Below are 18,355 nucleotides of genomic sequence, written 5' to 3' on the forward strand. Positions count from 1 at the left end.
TTCATCAATACCATTAATATTATCATATCTTATCAAATAGGCTTTGTCATGTGCACTCGTTGGTGTCTTGTTATATTTAATGGAACTCTAACAACATATCTCTATTGGCTATGCTGTATGTTACCCTTTAAAATCAGTTTAATGCACTGCCTCCTTTACTTATTGCTTTGTGATTATTATTCAAAACGGCTTTTAACAGAGAAATGGACGCATATTTATTTGATAGACTTTATTGATTATGTGCACATTTTAGCATAGTAATTTGACACCATTATTAAGCTACATTGAAGATCACATCAAAGTTGCATCTGCTTGTGTAATACTACACAATGTTTAACAATATTTCTCATTTTAATAGGACTTAAGACTATAATAATTCTCTATATTTGTGACTTTAATTTTATATTTTCCTTTCTTTATACAATTGGCAGGCATCAACAGACAATACAATTCACTAAGATTCAAACAGTCAGAACAGGATAAACCTATTTAGAAATTATGACCCATTTTCTTTAAAATGAGATAATTCATCTGTATATAAAAAGAGAGTGCACAAATGTAAATATGCCGAAAAACAAAAAACAAATTGTGAAGTACAAACCTCAGGCATGGGTTCCATAAGTACTGCAACATTCAAATAAATTACTCAAATTCCATTTGCCTCCAAACTTGATTGCATCAGTGATACAGTTATTCATTAGACATTCAGTAAAGCCATCTTATAATATACATATCTATCCTAATTTGTAAAAACATGAACCACATAGAAGAGCACTGAAAGTTTGCCTGAGCCACAATAATATTATGGTGGACCATCTAGATTACCACATATGTGAATCAATCAAGCCACTTACACTCATATCAATGGACACACTGAAGATGGCTTTTAACAACTGCAATTGTCACATAATGGCTAAAACAAAGAACACACATCTGTTAGGTTTAGTTAACAGTGGAGATATTGCACAACCTAAATCACATCTGATTGAAGTAAAATCCTGTCATTCACAAGACCCACAACGACCAACTTTTGAGGATCAAATCAAATACAGGATGTTTGCATCGTTTGTTGAGTTTAAGACCTGTACAACACTTCTATTTGGTTTAGACAGTTTACGGTACAACATTACATTATACATATATATATACACATTAACGCACCATTTGTCACAAAAGGATCACTGTGAATACACAACAGGCTGGTGAGCGGGAAGCAGGGGAGGCTTCGAGATGGGTCGGGACTCCTGGAATGGCCTTGATTAAATATATTGCCTAAAACACACCAATGTTGGGATGTTTTATCCTCACTTGTGGAAGACAAGCTCTAAACTCCTCGGGTATGGCAAGAAGTTTCAGGAGTAGTTGGTTTAAGGATCCACATTGTGTAACTAGGATCACACTGGGACGTACTATATGCGTTTTTAGTCGAAAACCCAACATGTGACGAGCATCTCCTCTAAAGTTGATCTTTTTGTGAAGTAGTTTGCTGCCGATGGCATCCTTGGCTTTGTATTTTGGCTTTGCGTTTTCATAGGGCCCAAGTGTAATGAACAAGCAGCTCCAAACACCTACATGCTCTCATTTGCTCATCCAGGCATGCAAAATATACCTTCTTTTAATGCAACAAACCTTCCTGAGCTTTCACTCATATGTTCACTCATATGTTCTCAAGTGTTTCAGTATTAGTGTGCAAACATGTTTATGTAGCAAACAAATACATTCGACAGATTCCTCCCTTTACTGGCCTTCGTAATCAGTAACTCTCTACAGTAATGGGTTGGAAGACCTGATCAATGACGCTAGGCCATTGTGTCTTTCTCTTCAGGACATCCCTGAGACATATGTGATTGCACAAAACCAGTCTCTACTTATTCCTATCTAAGGCATATTAAACATATTGAAGGGTGTACCATTTTGTGTGTGTGTGTATCTTTTTTTTTGTCAGGAAGAGGGACATAGGGAAAGCAGCGGCAGCTTGCTCACGAAAATAAAACATCATTTTCACTACAACTACCTTATCTAGGTGCAACAACACGACACAAAGCAAGAACACCCACATTGTGCGACTACGTTCTCCTTAAGTGACATGCAGTTTCAAAGTAGCGCTAACAGCCGCGGGAGGGGGGTTCGTTTCGACGATGGAAGCCTGTGCAAAATTTTAACAACATCACAATGGGTCATCATTGCAAAATCCAAATCCTGCTCAAGCGTGTAAGTTACGTAACGATTAACCAATCGGTTACATTACAATGTGGCGCACGGGTTAAAATCATTAAATGGTGCCCCTTATTGTAACAGAACATGCTTCAGACACTTAGCAGACATGTTTCAGATACCATATATCTGAGAGAGAGTGGTGGTGGATGATTTTGCAACAAAATGTCCACCAAAACATTTCCTTTTCAGAAAGAATCTACTCATTATCAGTGATAAGTTATTCATAGGAGACTGGAATGAATAGACAAGTATCAGCACTTGTAGGTCCAGTCACTGCGTAGGTAGTGTAAAAGGGTATGTGCAAGTGTTTCTGTGTGTGTGTGTGTGTGTGTGTGTGTGTGTGTGTGTGTGTGTGTGTGTGTGTGTGTGTGTGTGTGTGTGTGTGTGTGTGTGTGTGTTTTCACACCTCCCTCCATCAGTTGGTCTTAAAAAAACTGGGAATGTGTCTAAAGAATTCAGTTGTGTTAAAAGATTTAACTGCAATAATGCTGTGATATCTCACTTCATTTTGCAATGTTTAGAAGTGCAGGCAGTGTTTTATCAATGTCGCATTGCAAATTGACGTGCACAGATCTGATGTGCACCGCAAAGTGCGATATAATTGGTCCTTTCTGTTTATATTTGACGAGTGTCGGTGTTTGTGTGTTTTTCAGAAAGACTGTGTAACCTCTCTGTCTGTGTGTGTGTGTGTGTGTGTGTGTGTTTGTGTGTTTATTCCACGGAGAAGAGGCTTGCAAAGGATTTCCGAAGGTTGCGGATGGTCTCAGCCTTGGCTTCGTCCTGACTAGGACTTTGGTGCTGGGCGGCCGGCGTTTCTGGAATGTTGAATGTATTGGTAAGAGACTGGGATTTGCTACAAAGAGAAGAAGTGGCAATAAAGGAGAGGAAGAGGCTATTAAAGTCATGCAGCAAACCCATGGAGATGGCTTTATAGAGGTATGGCAGAGAAAAAAAAATAAGCTGTGAGAGAAAGAGAGAGAATGAAATTCATGTGCTTTCTTTTGTGTCATTCATTTAAGCAATCATGACTCCAGTGCAATGTACATCAGCCCTGGGACTTGTGGGAAATGGCATCTATGGCCACTATTCCTAAATGAAGAACCAGGTGCAGAGGCATCTCAGTAATATAACATTTTGGAAGAACCTGCATTATAATGTATAGTCACCTTAAACCTTAATTGAGGAATAGTGGGAATAAGATGATCACATTCATACTTGCTAACAACTGCTTGACAGTGAAAATAGATCAAATGCACATTTTCAATCAGAAAAAATGCAATTTCCACAATCAATGCATGAATGGTTTGGGTGTAAGACTGAAGGAAGACAGCTTTGTTGGCATGCACAATACCAGATCATCTAGAGTGCATACTTCTGTATCTCCATTGTTTTAATTATGCGTCTGCCTATATGTATAAGCCACATTCATCATTATTGTAAAATGTCATTTTCATTATTGTCATCACCATTATCAAAATCTGAATATTTAAAGTCATCATAGTATGCTTTGCAAAATCTGTTCAGGAGCTTTTGGATGTGTTTATCCATTCATTTAATGCTCATCTGAGTCACAAACTTGACAGTAGCCATACACTTATAGCTGAAATATGGAATATATACCATAATTATTAGATTTTTTTTTTTTTTTTAATAGCTTTGGCTAAATAAACAAAGCTAATTATATAAATAATATTCAGGATGTGTGAATTAGTTAAAACTACAAGGGGTATAATGGCACTGTAAATGGCTAGCAAGTCAAGGAAGGGCCCATCAGATCAATAATCTCCACCCAGTCTCTTTATATAGACAATAAACAGATAAATAACATCCTGAATTCTAGTGTAGATCTGTGACATCGCTGTGTAAAAATATTGTTTTCTGACCTCTGAGTCTGAATCAAATCTGCAAGTCTGTATTCATGCCCAATCCAGATATGTACTATTTTTTCTTTTTTTTAAAGTGTAAAGTCGTAAAGCCCCATGGGCATCTTTACAAAGAATACACATTTATCTAGTAATGCCAAGCTTTAAAACATTTTATTAGGTAGAAATTTAATTTAAAAAAATTGGAGGGGGCCTTTTATTGTTGTAGACAATGGGGGGCCAAAAAGGTTTAGAACCACTGCTTTACCCTAATTCAAACAGTTATTGTCAGTCATGCCATCAATACAATGAACTTGTCATGTGTGATTTGCGAATCTTATGACGTAGCAAAAGAGAATGGCTACCATCTGGTGTGGTCACTTGCATGAGTGATGAAACATCATCAATAAATGGAGAAACATGTCCAGATTCTTATGAACTTTCACATCCAGTCAAATTAAATATACAAACTTCAAGCAAATATGACAGAGGACAAAAAACATCTTACTTAAGCTGCGGCGATCCACTCAGGGCCGGGTGATCAGGACTTGGTTTCTGTGGAGGTTGGGGTTTCTGCTGCAAGGGAGGTCGTGTGCCTCCTGGGCCTCCCTGGCCCTGTGAAGTAGGCCGTGGCTGCTGAGTGGTAGGGGGGCGAGGACCGCCCTGTTGCGGAGCTGTTTGTGGGGCGTCCTGGGTTGGCTGCGGCCCACCCTGGGTAGGCTGCCTGGTTGGCTGGCCTTGTCTTGGCTGCTGTGGCCTCTGTTGGGGCTGACCAGCTGGCTTGGGACCCTGGCCACCAGTTTGAGGCCTCTGCTGTTGGGGACCGCCTTGCTGGGTCCTCTGTGACTGAGGAGAGCCACCCGAGCTACGTTGGGCGGGACCCTGTGCGGGCCTCTGCTGACCTGCGGACCCTTGACTGGCTTGTCGCTGTGGGGGCTGATTGGGCCGGGTTTGTTGAGCAGGGGGGTTCTGAGCATTAGGGCTGGTCACAGACTGGGTTTGGGCAGGGGGCTGGCCCTGAGGAGAGGGCCGCTGCTGCGGTGGGGCTCCTTGACGGGCAGGAGTAGCGCTAACAGCTGCTTGTTGTGGACCTCCTAAAAACAGAACTCATTTTTTTAGAGTAAACATGGTCGGAATATCCACCTTATTTTGCCATACGGAAATAAGCATACATTTTCTTTAAATGTGCGAGACTTCCGATTCAAGACATTTATAATGCTACAAAAGATTTCTGTTTCAAATAAACGCTGTTCTTTTAGACTTTCAATTCAGCAAAGAATCTTGTACATATCTAGCACGGGTTTCCTCAAAACTATTAAGAAGCACAAAAGTTTTCAACATTTGTTACTTCTGATTCATTAGTTTTTAATATTTGAGAATTCTGAGTTATTGGCCACTATAGGTACATAACTAGAATAATGAAATGCAGTAAACAATAGTACTATGTGCTACAAACCAATGTGTTTGTGATTATGATAATGAATTAGAATAACACCAGTTTGCAGTTTTTCTGTTTTTGAAAGGTAAACCAATTGGAAGCCGCAGACAACTATTAAAATGTACAGTTTTCAGAGACCTACTTATATTTAGAAATATCTGTCTTCATTTCTTTACCCTGTCATTCCAAAACTGTATGACCTTGTTCTGTCTGCTGAATGTCTAAAGTGTATTGTGATTTGTACCATAATGGCCTGTTCACACTAAAGGAATCTTGTCATGAAAATCAATGGCTGTTAATGCATCTGTTCATACCGGCACAAACATTTGCAATGCCATCAGTGAGACAATTTTTTTATGGAAAGGTTACCCTAAATTAGCCAAACAATTTTGTGATTTTGGTCAGATTTGGTCTCATGCCATTAGCCGATTATGGTACATAAAACTATGACTATAAGTATTTTGATGAAAAAACAATGAATAGTACAGATTAATATATTGAGCAGCTCTCGTCTTTTGGTGTTGCCATGAATAAATAAATGCCATGTAATACAAAAATAGAATTGTTTAAGTTTGCATGTAATAAAAATTATCTATCAAAAAAAATATTCCTTGTCTTGGTGCACAATTAATTAATAAAAATAAATTAAGTTTGTCTTCTGTAAAGGTCTGAGTAAATTCTTAATTTGAAATGCAAATGAGATTTGAAAGCTTTGGGGAAGGTGGAGTAAATAATAACTTATATTTTAATTTATCCCCCTATAAAGCTATTTTATGGCTTCATAAGACTTATAAGTTGATACATATAAGTTAAGGTGCACTTATGACCTTTTTGGAGATTTGCTGTAAAAATCCACTTTCATATTATGTAAAACTGCAGCATAAACATTCTTCAGGATTTCTCCTTATATGTTTAACGCAAGAAAGAAAGTCACACAGGTTTGGAACGACACAAAGGTAAGTAAATGATAACTGAATTTTCATTTTTGGTAAACTATCTCTGTAAGGTTGGCTTCATTATTGCAATATTGTAATCCCTTACCCTGTGGAGGAGGGCGCTGTTGTGACTGTGGGACGTTAGACTGAGCGACGGGTTGAGGTGAAACAGCCGGGCCCTAGAATATAAAACAGACATAGGGAGGGATATAGAGTATATAAGATATTACCATTCAAAACACACAGAAACAGAATGCTGGCCTCCATGAGTTTTCAGTGCAAGTTTTAGTATTTTTAGCAACACGTTTAGCCACTTTTATTAAAAAAAAGTGAATGTTCTGTCACAAATAAGACCATTAAACAGCTGTAATGTCAAAATTTGCTGAACATCATTCTCGAAACATAAATAAATGGCTGATGTAGACAAAACATGCAGTCATTAATCTTCAGGCAATCAGTTTAGCACAAATGTGGAGGGAATTAAACCAAGTGATTTGACGCAGAGCGGTGATGAGAGATGTTGTTTGAGTCTCTAGCTTATGCATTAAAAGCATTTCTCACTCTTATTCTCTCCCATCTGTGTGACTATGAATCACTGCAATCACGGCTTTGGGGATAATGGAGAAAAGCAGTCTCTGCACTGCAATCTAAATTGACAATTATAATGACTGGTGTGTGGAAACCACACCATTTTAATGTATTATTCAGCAGAATAGCACTGCTTTATACTGCATAACCAAAAATTAAAGATTTTGTATGCATGTTTTAGGTCTATATGCTATCAGGCATAGCAACCACATTCTAACCACGTAACTCATTAAAATTTAGTCTTTGATTTTGCATAGAGCAGAGCTTTTTCAAAATCTCACGAGAATTAATTTTCACATGAAAAAATTTGTATTCCGTTTCACACAAATGATGATTACAGGGGCATTATTATTCATTAATAAATGCTTATTTTCTCGCAGTACCTTGCACAACAATATGTTATGACATAAAAATACTTTTACTATAGTGCATTATTTGTAAACTAATTTGATGTTTTCATCACATAACCAGGTCCATATGTATAGCTTTTCTGATGTAGTAAACTTGCTTAGTAGCTGAACTAGTACAGCCAAGATAAAAGAGTTATGATAAAAGAGCTGAAAGACTTGTTGAAGCAAGCTAAAATAGCATGGTTTCATATTTTTTATCTCACATTTGCTTTATAGACTATGGGCTAGGTTTATGGTAGGGTTCAAATAGGTGCCACGTTATTTTCAAATGCATTAAATCAATAACTTTTAGCACCGCTCACCGGATATTTAATTTCCAAACTGTCACATTACGTACAACAACCAATGTAATAATGTTACCAGATTCACGTTCACCTGTTTTGGATAAAACTGAACTCGCTTTTAGCACCACTCACTGGACATTTCATTTTGAGAGTGTCACGAACCATGCAAGAAGCAACTTAATATTTTGCAGAAATATTTTTTTTCCATTGAGCCTGGGTTGAGAATATATTTGAATGTTTTGAAGCAAGTGTGTTAACCTGAGAACGGACTGGAGTGGGAGATGAAGTGTGTAGCATGGTCTGGTTCATTTTAGCCACAACAAGATCAGCCATCAGAGCCCGGTCCTCATCCTGCTGGTCTCCTATGAGAGGCATTGAGCAGCCCACCACCTGATAGACACAAATACACACACACAAATCATTTGCCTGAGGCACTAAGGGTATTTCATAGTTATTTTGAAAGCTGCCTGTTTTTGCAGATGTTATTACCTCTATGATGTAATCTCGACCATCTTTACCATGCAATGCTTCTACAGCGCATATATCAAGACCCCCGAAAACCTCAGAGCATACGTCCACCCACATACGATACCTACAGGGAAAAAAGTGCAAATGATGACCTTGTGCATTCCACTAAAAGCATCCACCCACTGACAACACACTGCCCAGAGTAAACAAGGGATTTGGGATTACTGCAGGGCAAGACATTAATATTTGGCTTGGTATCATCGACTGTTTTGATTGAAAAGCCTCTTACAGCAAACTAAACTGATTTTTGTTTAAAAAAAAAAAAATCAGTTTCAAGAAGAATGTGTGATATTTATTCAGTGAAAGTTTAATAATTTTTGTATGTAAATGACTTTTACATCACTATGATAATTAGGGCTGCATGATTAATCGAAATAATAGCGAAATCGTGATATGGCTTGTGTGATTATCAACTCGCAAAGGCACAGCCTTTAATTTTTTAATTAAATAAATATTCTTTTACACACAAGCAACTCATGATCTGGTGTTTTCAGTGTCTCAGAGAGGCACGGTTTGCAGTAAATGCTGCTCGACACAAACACATCTCTGCATTTGCATTCGCTCTAGGTTTTTGATGCTTATAACACTTGTAAATAAAAGCTTGACAGTGTATCATTTGAAAATTAAGAAATGAAGGCAGCCTTAAATATTAGTATTGCATATTATTATTTTTCTTAAATATTTTTTATTTTACAGTAAAAGTAATTTTTTTAAAATATTTGTATAAAATAATGAAGTCATATTTATATATAATCACAAGTTTTGGCCAAAATGTGCAGCCCTGCAAACAAGCGAGGTGTAACGCTAAGGTCCAATTGAAGAAGAAGATGAAGATAGTAGAACTCACAGCGTGCTACACAAGACACGAACAATACCGGACAAACACTGAGTGAACAGGAAGAACTTATATCAGACGTGACCTCGCGCCGTAAAAGCAGATGAGGTGAGTGAGGGATGAAGGGGGTTTTAGAGGTGGACAAAGAGGTGGCGAAGGTGTGGTGACAGTAGGTGGCGGCGGAGGAGGACGATGCTTGGTGATAGGAAGACAATTATCCCCTGGCGGCGATGGTGGTGGATGGCCGATGGCCCGGACCGAGAGCCTGGCAGTTACGACAACCCACGGAGGAGACGAGGGAGGGAGGCACCAAGGTGTTGTCGACATCTGGGGGACGACCCGACGGAGGCGGAGCCGATGGATCCCAGGGAACAGATGACATCACTGGCATCAGAGGCCTAGGCGACGTCATGGTGACGACTGTCGAAGGAGGAGCCAGAGTACTCGAGGACCGAGGTGAGTCCGAAGGGGAAGGAGGAGGAGCCCGGGAGATCCTCAAGTTCGTGGCGGAGGTGGTGTGACGACCAACCAAGGGGGAGCCGCTGAGACGAGGGAACCCGGTTGAGTCGAGAGGCCGAGGGAGTCTGATGGAGCTGAAGGTGGGAGGAGCCAGGGCAGAGCCACGATTAGAGGCCGGAGGCAGAGTCACAGGATCTGCTCGCTCAGGCGCTGGTGGAGGTAGCTCAACCTGAGGCTCGACGTCCCAGCAAGGCATTCCAGGAGATGATGGGGCTGGAGGACTGGCTGAGAAGGTCGGCGACGGAGGCTGATGGAGACTTGGAAGGGTTGAGGTAATGTATAGTCCATGCAAGTCTCTGTGCTGTTTAGAAACAGCGATGAGGGTTTAGAGGAAACTGATAAGTCACAGTCCAAACAGTCTGTTGTGCTGTCTAAAAACAGAAGTGAAGAATGAAAAACGGGGTGGGATAGGGTGGACGACGATACCTCCATATGGAAATCCATCAGCCAGTCCATCAGCCAGTCACTAATACCACTAGTATACCCTCGGCCACCGATGTTGCGGGCTCACACCCCTGGTCAAACTCACTGGGGAACTCCTCTTCCGGGGCGATTTTTCCGTGGTGAAATAGGCTCTGGGTCCGGCTGTGTTCTGGACCGGGGATAGATGCTCTCCAGACACCGGATGAAGGCTTCTCTCCAGTTTAATCTGGTGGTGTCTGGGAGGTCAACTGGATGATGATAATTTGCCACGATCCAGAACAGTGACTTCAGGGTCTCGTCGTCGTAGAGGCAAGTGAGTGAAAGACGAAAAAATCCCTCAGCAAAAACAAAAAAGTTCTGACTCATATGAGCAACAGCAGTGAACTGAGCTGCATAGTCCATTTTGGGTCTGGTATTATGTAATGCTACGGTAACAAAAGATAACATGCGGAACAGGGTGCTACATGATGAGACACGAACAATACTGGACAAACACTAAGTGACCAGGAAGAACATATACACAATGATGATAATTAAACACAGCTGAACCAAACTAACTTATAATGATGGATATATTAACATATTCTTATATTAAATATGTTAATATAAGAATTAACATAACTGAACCTAACCGTGATACAGGGAGCAAACAAAGAGCTTTTTTTGTTCTTAATTTTGCATTTTAAATCACAATTTTTTATTTTATTTTTTAATCTTTTAGCCTAATAATAATACAATTCTGTTCCAAATCTTATTGAGTTGTCTTGCTGTATACATAGACAGCTGCCTACTGTATCCTAACTGAAATGGAAAATCAGTAGTGGCTTATTTGGAACACTTAACGTTGGAAGCAACTAGTGTTATAAAACACAGGAGACACCGACGTACAATTGATTTCAATAAAGGTATGAAATAATAATGAATTCATGAGTATATTATTATATGTTCAACATTTCTATTGCTTCATCCGCCATGTTGAATAAAAATGCATTGCTGCCTAAAATGAGGTATCTTACCATTTAATGTCTCATAATGCTGTCTACGCTGTAAGCTATTAGCATATGCATAATACATAATATGTTAAATTATGCAAAATATGTCATTTTTAGACAAGCAAACATCTAATAAGGTTATCTGATGTCATGTGATAGGTGCTATATAATATGCCTTGTATCATGGCAGAAAGAACATCCTTTAAGACTTGCGTACCTGTCAGACATGGCCACCTGCTCTAACATGGCTGATCCTGTGTTGGTCTTCCAGTTGCCAGATATAGATGTCCTCCTGTCCAATAACACAACAGCAAACTGTTTCAAAATCAGTTCCTATGATATTGCTAAAACCAAAGATTATATCATGCCATTGAGAATAATAATGTAGTTGTAATCTCTTACATGTATGCCTTGTAATTATCACCGATTTTCTGGATTCGGATGTCATACTTGGCGTCGATAAAAGGTTCAGATGTGGCATATGTCTTTGTCAAAGCCACAACACTAGCAATGTCTTGGAAATCATACTGATTGTCCACTTTGACCTGGACAGAGAATTTAAATTGCACTGAAACTGTTATAACCATAAAAAGACCAAACAGGCCATACAATAATATAGATAAATGTAGTATAAATACAATGTAATGAATAAAATTTTCATCATTTTAAAAATAGCATTTGGCAGGAATGTCTAGAAAAGGGTTTCAGTCATACCTTTCCCATACCAGAGTGAGCATGACCCATCTTCACTACCACAGGAAAGCCAGGTGTAGTGATCTAATGACAAGAGAGATATATGAAGCTATTTTTTAAGAAAAAATACTTTTATTCTTCGAGGATGCATTAAATTGATCAAATATGCCTTATAAAGTTACATTTCTATTTCAAATATAAATGCTGTTCTTTAGAACATTCTATTCATTAAAGAATCCTGACAATAATCTATCACTGTTTCCGCAAAAATATTTAGTAGCTGTTTTCACCATTGATAATAATAAGAAATGTTTCTTGAGCAGCAAATCAGCATATTAGAATGATTTCTGAAGGATCATGTGACACTGAAGACTGGAGAAATGATGCTGAATATTCATCTTTGCATCACAGGAATAAATTACATTTGAAAAGATATTAAAGTAGAAAACATTTGTTTTAAATTGTAATTATATTTCACAGTTTTACTGTCAAATAAATGGTGAACATAAGAATTTATAGAATTCTATCTATGCCACTACTCAACCATGTTCTTATTGCAAATGTTAATACAAAATACTGGCCTGATATTTTATTATCCGACTGAATAATTTAGGAGAAAATGACACCAACATCAAGTTGGTTTACTTAGAACTATTTATTAATGGTAGAACATGTTGTATTTGCAGTCGCAGTGCTGCTTGATAGACATCTTCTTTATATTGCTGCAGTTGGAGAAACGCGAGAGCAAAATCTTCCTGCTCAGGCACACAATGAGCCCACAAAATTCTGCTGTGCATTATCTTAGAAAAAGGCCAGCGAGAGAGGAAAACATTCTGGCAGAGTGTGTGTCTGGGATCATTTTTGTGTAAAGATGCCTGCAGTGCAGGAATAGGAGGAGGTGGTGGCACTGCAGCAAGCCTCCCTCTCCTCTTAAACCCTGATCTATGTCTAAAAGAACCATGAGGTACCACACAATTATACTAGTCTGAGATTTATGAATTTTCCAGTCTAGACAGAGCTAAGTTGAGTGGAGCAGAGCTGAACTGGGTCACTGAATATGCATGAGCCCTGTTTATTTTACTATTTACTGCATCCATGCACCGCTGTCCCTGCCACAGATGGGAGCTTTGTACTGGGTCCAGTGGGACCGTCTAGAGCCCTATAGCTAAGGGTTTACTGGTGAGAAGGGACAGGAACAGATGGTTAAAACTCACCATCTCCTTGTGGTTGGGGTAATAAACCTGGTCGATCAGTGGGAACTCCTCTGGACCCAACTGCTTGTGCAATCTGGACAACTGAGCGAACTGATGCATGGCGACCCGCACACAGACATACATGCATACACATATAGAGACAGATATTATGCAGCAATAATTAAGGACATTCAATGGTAAAATTGTGAGGATTTTTGCAGGACCTTTCAGTTGTCAAATTAACTTGATCGATTGTTAAAAATCAATCTGACTCAGGCCAATTTGCAAATGAATTCTTTAATCCGATTTGTGAACCAGCTTGACCCAATTCATAGTAAATAACAAACTAAAGAAAACGATTTATATATTTCTGACAATACAAAAGCAGTACAAAGCCAATTCACTTTTTAGAGCAGAGCATCAACTCAAGACAAATGTATATTCACTTTAGAAATTTCCAGGACTTTAAAGATTTTGTTTATTTCCATAATTTTTTCAGGCCTGGAAAACACTAAATTATGCATGCATGACCATGGGAATCCCATATCTGAAAATGTTTAATTTTCTTATGAATGGTAACATGTTCAAAATACATAAATATTTCCTATTTTTGGATTGATAAGAACATTCTTAATTGGCTGAGTAGTATGGACTGATGTGTGTAGTGCTCACCACCCATGGTTTGTCACAGAAGTTGTAGACAGAGTGAAGGGAATTGACACTGGGCAGACCAGCATACTGAAGTCCAATCACAATATTCCTGTGGTCGCCATTCTTGGCCATGCTGAAAGCATGCTGTCGCACCATCACAAAATCTGGCTTGAAACACCTAAATGACCACAGAAATGGTGGTAATTATTATCAGTCAAATGCTGTGATCTATTAAGGTTTCATATCTTGCTGATAGGCTCCAGTAATTATTAATTTCAAGAACAAAGGTTTTCTATCTATCTATCTATCTATCTATCTATCTATCTATCTATCTATCTATCTATCTATCTATCTATCTATCTATCTATCTATCTATCTACCTATCTATCTATCTATCTATCTATCTACCTATCTGTACAGTGTCTATATATAGTATAGTAGAATGTACAGTAAACGTAGTTTCTTCGACTAATCATCTTGACTGCTGCTCTAAATATTCCTAACATACATTAATTGTTCTCATACATTTTTTTTATATTTCTATAATTGAATGCAAACTGAATTAGACAAAGTAAAACCCAGTGAATTACATGGTTTATCTGTGCAATAAAGAAAACATTCTGGAAGAGCTCTAAACAGATCTGAAACCTACTTTGTGATTTTGTTGCCATTGCGAATGGCCTCAATGTCCACACTATAGCTTCCCGTTGCGTGAGCCACCAGATTGACCTCCGAGAATTCAGCCTTGAAAATCAATGGAAATCACCAGATGGAATAAATGGATCAATGCATGTGATCAATAAAGTGCTGTTGTCAAAGCATATACACTAAAACAGTACTTGAGGCCTGTGATGGGTTGCCAGTGTGGTTATTTTAAAACAACAAAAAGGGCTTTTTAAAGAATACCATGCATATTTCCTTATAACACAAGATTTTTGACTGACATATTAAAAATTCAAAACACAAATGTGGGATCGTTTAAAAAATTGTGTTTTCATTTTGTATCGTGTCGAATCGATTTGTATTTCTGTCTGGTATTCCAGTATATTGGCAAAGTCTTACATAAATAATTAACAGTATTACACATAAAACTCAATAAATAAATGCAAGCAGTTGTTCAATAAAAATGTTTCTTCTAGAAGAAATTACTTTTGGTTTATTGTAAAGCTGCTAACAAAATCCGTCTCGTCCACGACTAATTATTTAAAAGGATATTATTCATTGACAGAACAGATTAATTTTCTTTTATCCTCCTCAAGAATAGATTAGATCTTGCATTTCATCACTAGGGATAGTTTTGATATATTTTCCTATCCCATTTCAAAAACACAAACAAATGCCACTGAAGAAATGACTAAGGCCCTGTAATGCAATTTCCTCTCAGATTGATGACAATAATCTTTAGCCAGTTAATGTGTTTCGGGCATCATCTAACAGAAGCACATTGTTGAGTTGTACTGTTCCGATAGTTTGGAAGAATTAAAAAAACTCCCCACCTGTTCTACTTTGATGTCAAATTCTCCATGAACCTTCTTCCCTCTGAACACCTTTGCCCTATAGGAAGAAAGATAAAAAAAAAAAAGAACATATCTGTACTCTTGTGAGTCATAGTTAACAAAAACACTTAAACTGTGTCCAAACTGGATTATGCAACAGTGAAATGGTGTGAAAATTATGTATTTCAAACATTTATTAAGCATGAATTCTTTGAGAAAGGGAGACTGGGGGGTTTTGTTTCAATGTCTGAAACTGTTTTTTTGCCAAGACGTCTCAAACTATCATAATATTTCTATATTTATATGCTACTATTATACTTTTTTTTAACCTAAAAAACAGATTATTATCCTGTAAATCGTATGTTTATACACAGAGACATACAATTTCACATCTGTATAGTGGTGGCCATATGAAATAACTAAACTAATTACCTGTGTTCAAATATTCCATGCAGCTTTGTTTTCGGTCACTAAATAAATAAATAGATGGATGGATGGATGGAAATGTTGTTTCCACTAAAAAGTTTCTAAAATGCATATGAAATTAAGTATTTGATGATGTTGGTTTTATTATGCTAGTAAATGTGTCACTAGCCCTCACAGGGAAACAGTGAGAGAAACATCACACACATTAAAATTGTAAAGACACTTGAGGCGCCATGTGAGGTTCTTTAGATGAGAAGAAACCTCTTGAGAACCTCCAGACATCCTTGCAAAAAAGGACAGTTCTCTGAGGAACCCATAAGTTCTTACAAGAACCCTAAAGACTGACTGGCAATCCATTAACCTCATTATAAAGGATAGGCTGGCACTTGACATATATATGTCTTGAAAATATATTTAGTTCCTTGAGTATAAAACAAGACATTTGATCCACCCTGGCAAGAGTTCCAAGAAGTTCTCCAAATGGTTTTAATATGTGATAACTCCAAAAGTGCCTCAATCACCTTGTCATTTTCAAAGACTTTGTGAAAACATTACTTTTTGTCACAAGCAGAGCCAGACTACTCTGAAACCCAACAACACAGGACCTTTTAATCTGGACTCAACAGCTAATGAAATCTCGCTGATTCTCCATTAACTGTCCCAGGCTGAATAGTGTAATGCGCACAAACGCACGCGCGGGCACACCCACAATTACACGGGCGCGCGTGCCACAAAGGCCCACAGACTAATGAGTCACGACATTTGGATAGTGACTCCTTTTGGCCTGTATTAGCACGAGCTACACCTCAGGTGCGAGTATGAAACAAACACCTCTGATACTCTCAAATAATCTGTTCATAAACTCCAAGCCATTACGTCGTATTCAAAACGCTGTGATTTCCTTAGGATCTTACCAGTCTGTCTGCTGGTCATCAATGACCAGGAGGATCTTGGCGTTGCTCGAGCCGATTCCTCTCTCGGTGGCCTCGTTAAAGGTGGCGGCGGCGGCGGCGGTGGTCTGTTTGACGGCGTTGGAAATGGAGGAAAAGAAGCCGGCGCCCGTAGACTGGCTGGGGGGTTGACGCCTCTCTTGAGAGCCGGGCGAGAGCTCCGGGGCTGGGCTCTGCTGCGGCGGATCTGGCCGCTGTAGATCGCCCATGTAGCCATTGGGCAAGTTGGACATGAAATTACTGTCCGAGAGTCGACGTCGCAGGTAATTCATGTTGAATATGAAAAGGGATGCGACGGTAAATTACCTGCCTGTAGGTTCTGCACGGCAACAAAAAAAAAAAAAAAAAAAAAAAAAAATCCAACACGAATGGAAAACCGATTCACTATCTGATATCTGGGATGCAACCGAGTGTTTGAGTTTAAAACGAGACGCAAAAACGAGTCGATACGCAATTCTTCAGGGTGCACCTCAAAGCAAAGGTCGTGCTTCTCGCATGCAGAGCACCACTGCAACAAATGAAATACATCAAATCAACGCTTTATTGAGATGACAATTAAATATGCATAAATAAATGCTCGTAATCATTGTGTTTGATTGACTTACATCACTGAGAAGCTTGTTCAACAATTGGCATTACGATATCAAGCTCCTTCCATTTATGTTGATGATGTTTGGATCCTAATCCACGGGCGTGGAGAAAAACAATCCTAACGAAGAGGCACTTGTTCAAAGTGTGCTCGCTCGGTGAAGGTAGTAATCGTCATATATGAAACTCGGTGAGGCAAAATCTCCGGCCAGATTCTCTGTGATACGGTTGGGGCTTCGGAGGATGCAGGGATTGCATCACTCGTGCCATCCAATCCTTGTAATCCGCCCAGTGTTTTCCCCTCGTCGTTTTTTTCAGACCCATCACCGGTTTCTCCCGTTGCGCACGTTCTTTACGCACAGTACAGGTCCGGGATGTAATTGTTTAGATGCGTAAAGTGATGAATGGGAAGGAAAGATGATTTTGGCATGTGCTTGTGTTCATTTTAAAGAAGAGAGAGACATCGATTGAACATCATTGGCAGTGGGTGATGCTGCCTAGCTATTAAACAGCTTGTAACAAAAAGGATGTAGGTTAAAACTCTGCAGGTGGCGATCCTTGAACTGTCACCATGGTGCCCTTGAGCAACACAGCTAAACCAGGGTTGTTCCCTCAGGACTGTCCTTGTACATTATAGGGTGCTGCAAGAACAACCTCAGACAATTGACAATTGATTATAGGACTGTTCGTCTTGAATATATTGTACAAAAATTAACTTTTTGCACCTTGAAATTGATTTTAAGGGATACTTAGAATAGAATACATAAACGGTTACATAAAAACTGAGGAATTCAATTCAGTTCAGGACGTTTTGTCTCTACTCTGTAAACATTTTAGGTTTTTTTATCACTTTCTGTTGCATTTTTGATTGTAACCCTGGTTAATTTCTGATCCTGATGCCAACTTATTATTTAATAAGATACTCAATGAAAACATTTGAAAAATCAATAATAAATGTATAAATTATTGTTTAAAGGTATTTATTCCTAGGTATTTGTTTAATATTATACTATAATTGTATAGTATAGTTTTGCATATTATGATGATTTTTTATTTATTTATTTAATTGTAGACTTTTCAAAATGCAATTTTCATCTTCATTTCATTTCAAAGCAAGGATGGGTGTTCAGTACTCTGGACAGTTCTTGAGGAAATACTCCTTCCTGTATGTGATTTCAGCACCACGGACAGTGAATCCATATGTTCTTAAAGGGATAGTTCACCCAGAAATGAAAATTCTGTCAGTAATCACTCACCCTCATGCTTTCGTTCATCTTCGCAACACAAATTAAGATATTTTTGATTAAATCTGAGAGCTGGCTCACTC

The 18,355-nt window shown here is 38.6% G+C and overlaps 1 protein-coding gene across 2 annotated transcripts; it reads right to left on the reverse strand.

Moving 5' to 3' along the window:
* Positions 1-214: 214 nt before the first annotated feature.
* syn1 (synapsin I) lies at positions 215-17,939 on the reverse strand. 2 transcript variants are annotated; one of them, XM_084087322.1, is made up of 14 exons: positions 17,046-17,939; positions 16,405-16,948; positions 15,065-15,122; positions 14,221-14,312; positions 13,590-13,746; positions 12,939-13,028; positions 11,746-11,808; positions 11,434-11,576; positions 11,249-11,323; positions 8,224-8,326; positions 7,993-8,124; positions 6,559-6,631; positions 4,588-5,173; positions 215-3,032 (listed from the first exon to the last, which is right to left on the reverse strand). In XM_084087322.1, the coding sequence occupies exons 2-14, from the start codon at positions 16,710-16,712 to the stop codon at positions 3,002-3,004; spliced, it is 1,911 nt and encodes a 636-aa protein (XP_083943448.1). In that variant the 5' UTR covers positions 16,713-16,948; positions 17,046-17,939; the 3' UTR covers positions 215-3,001. The 2 variants fall into 2 exon arrangements, with proteins under 2 accessions (XP_083943448.1, XP_083943447.1); XM_084087321.1 differs by having other exon boundaries at positions 215-3,070.
* Positions 17,940-18,355: the final 416 nt, after the last annotated feature.

Source organism: Abramis brama (genome assembly GCF_963993115.1).
Source record: "Abramis brama genome assembly, chromosome: 16".
NCBI lineage: Eukaryota > Metazoa > Chordata > Actinopteri > Cypriniformes > Leuciscidae > Abramis > Abramis brama.

Coding starts and splice junctions, on each gene's coding strand:
- syn1 (XM_084087321.1), bottom strand. CDS start 16,712: ATGAATTACCTGCGACGTCGACTCTCGGACAGTAATTTCATGTCCAAC. Junction 13,029..13,589: donor TCTGTGACAAACCATGGGTG/GTGAGCACTACA, acceptor GCCATGCATCAG/TTCGCTCAGTTGTCCAGATT. Junction 5,174..6,558: donor ACAGCGCCCTCCTCCACAGG/GTAAGGGATTAC, acceptor TTCTGTTTTTAG/GAGGTCCACAACAAGCAGCT.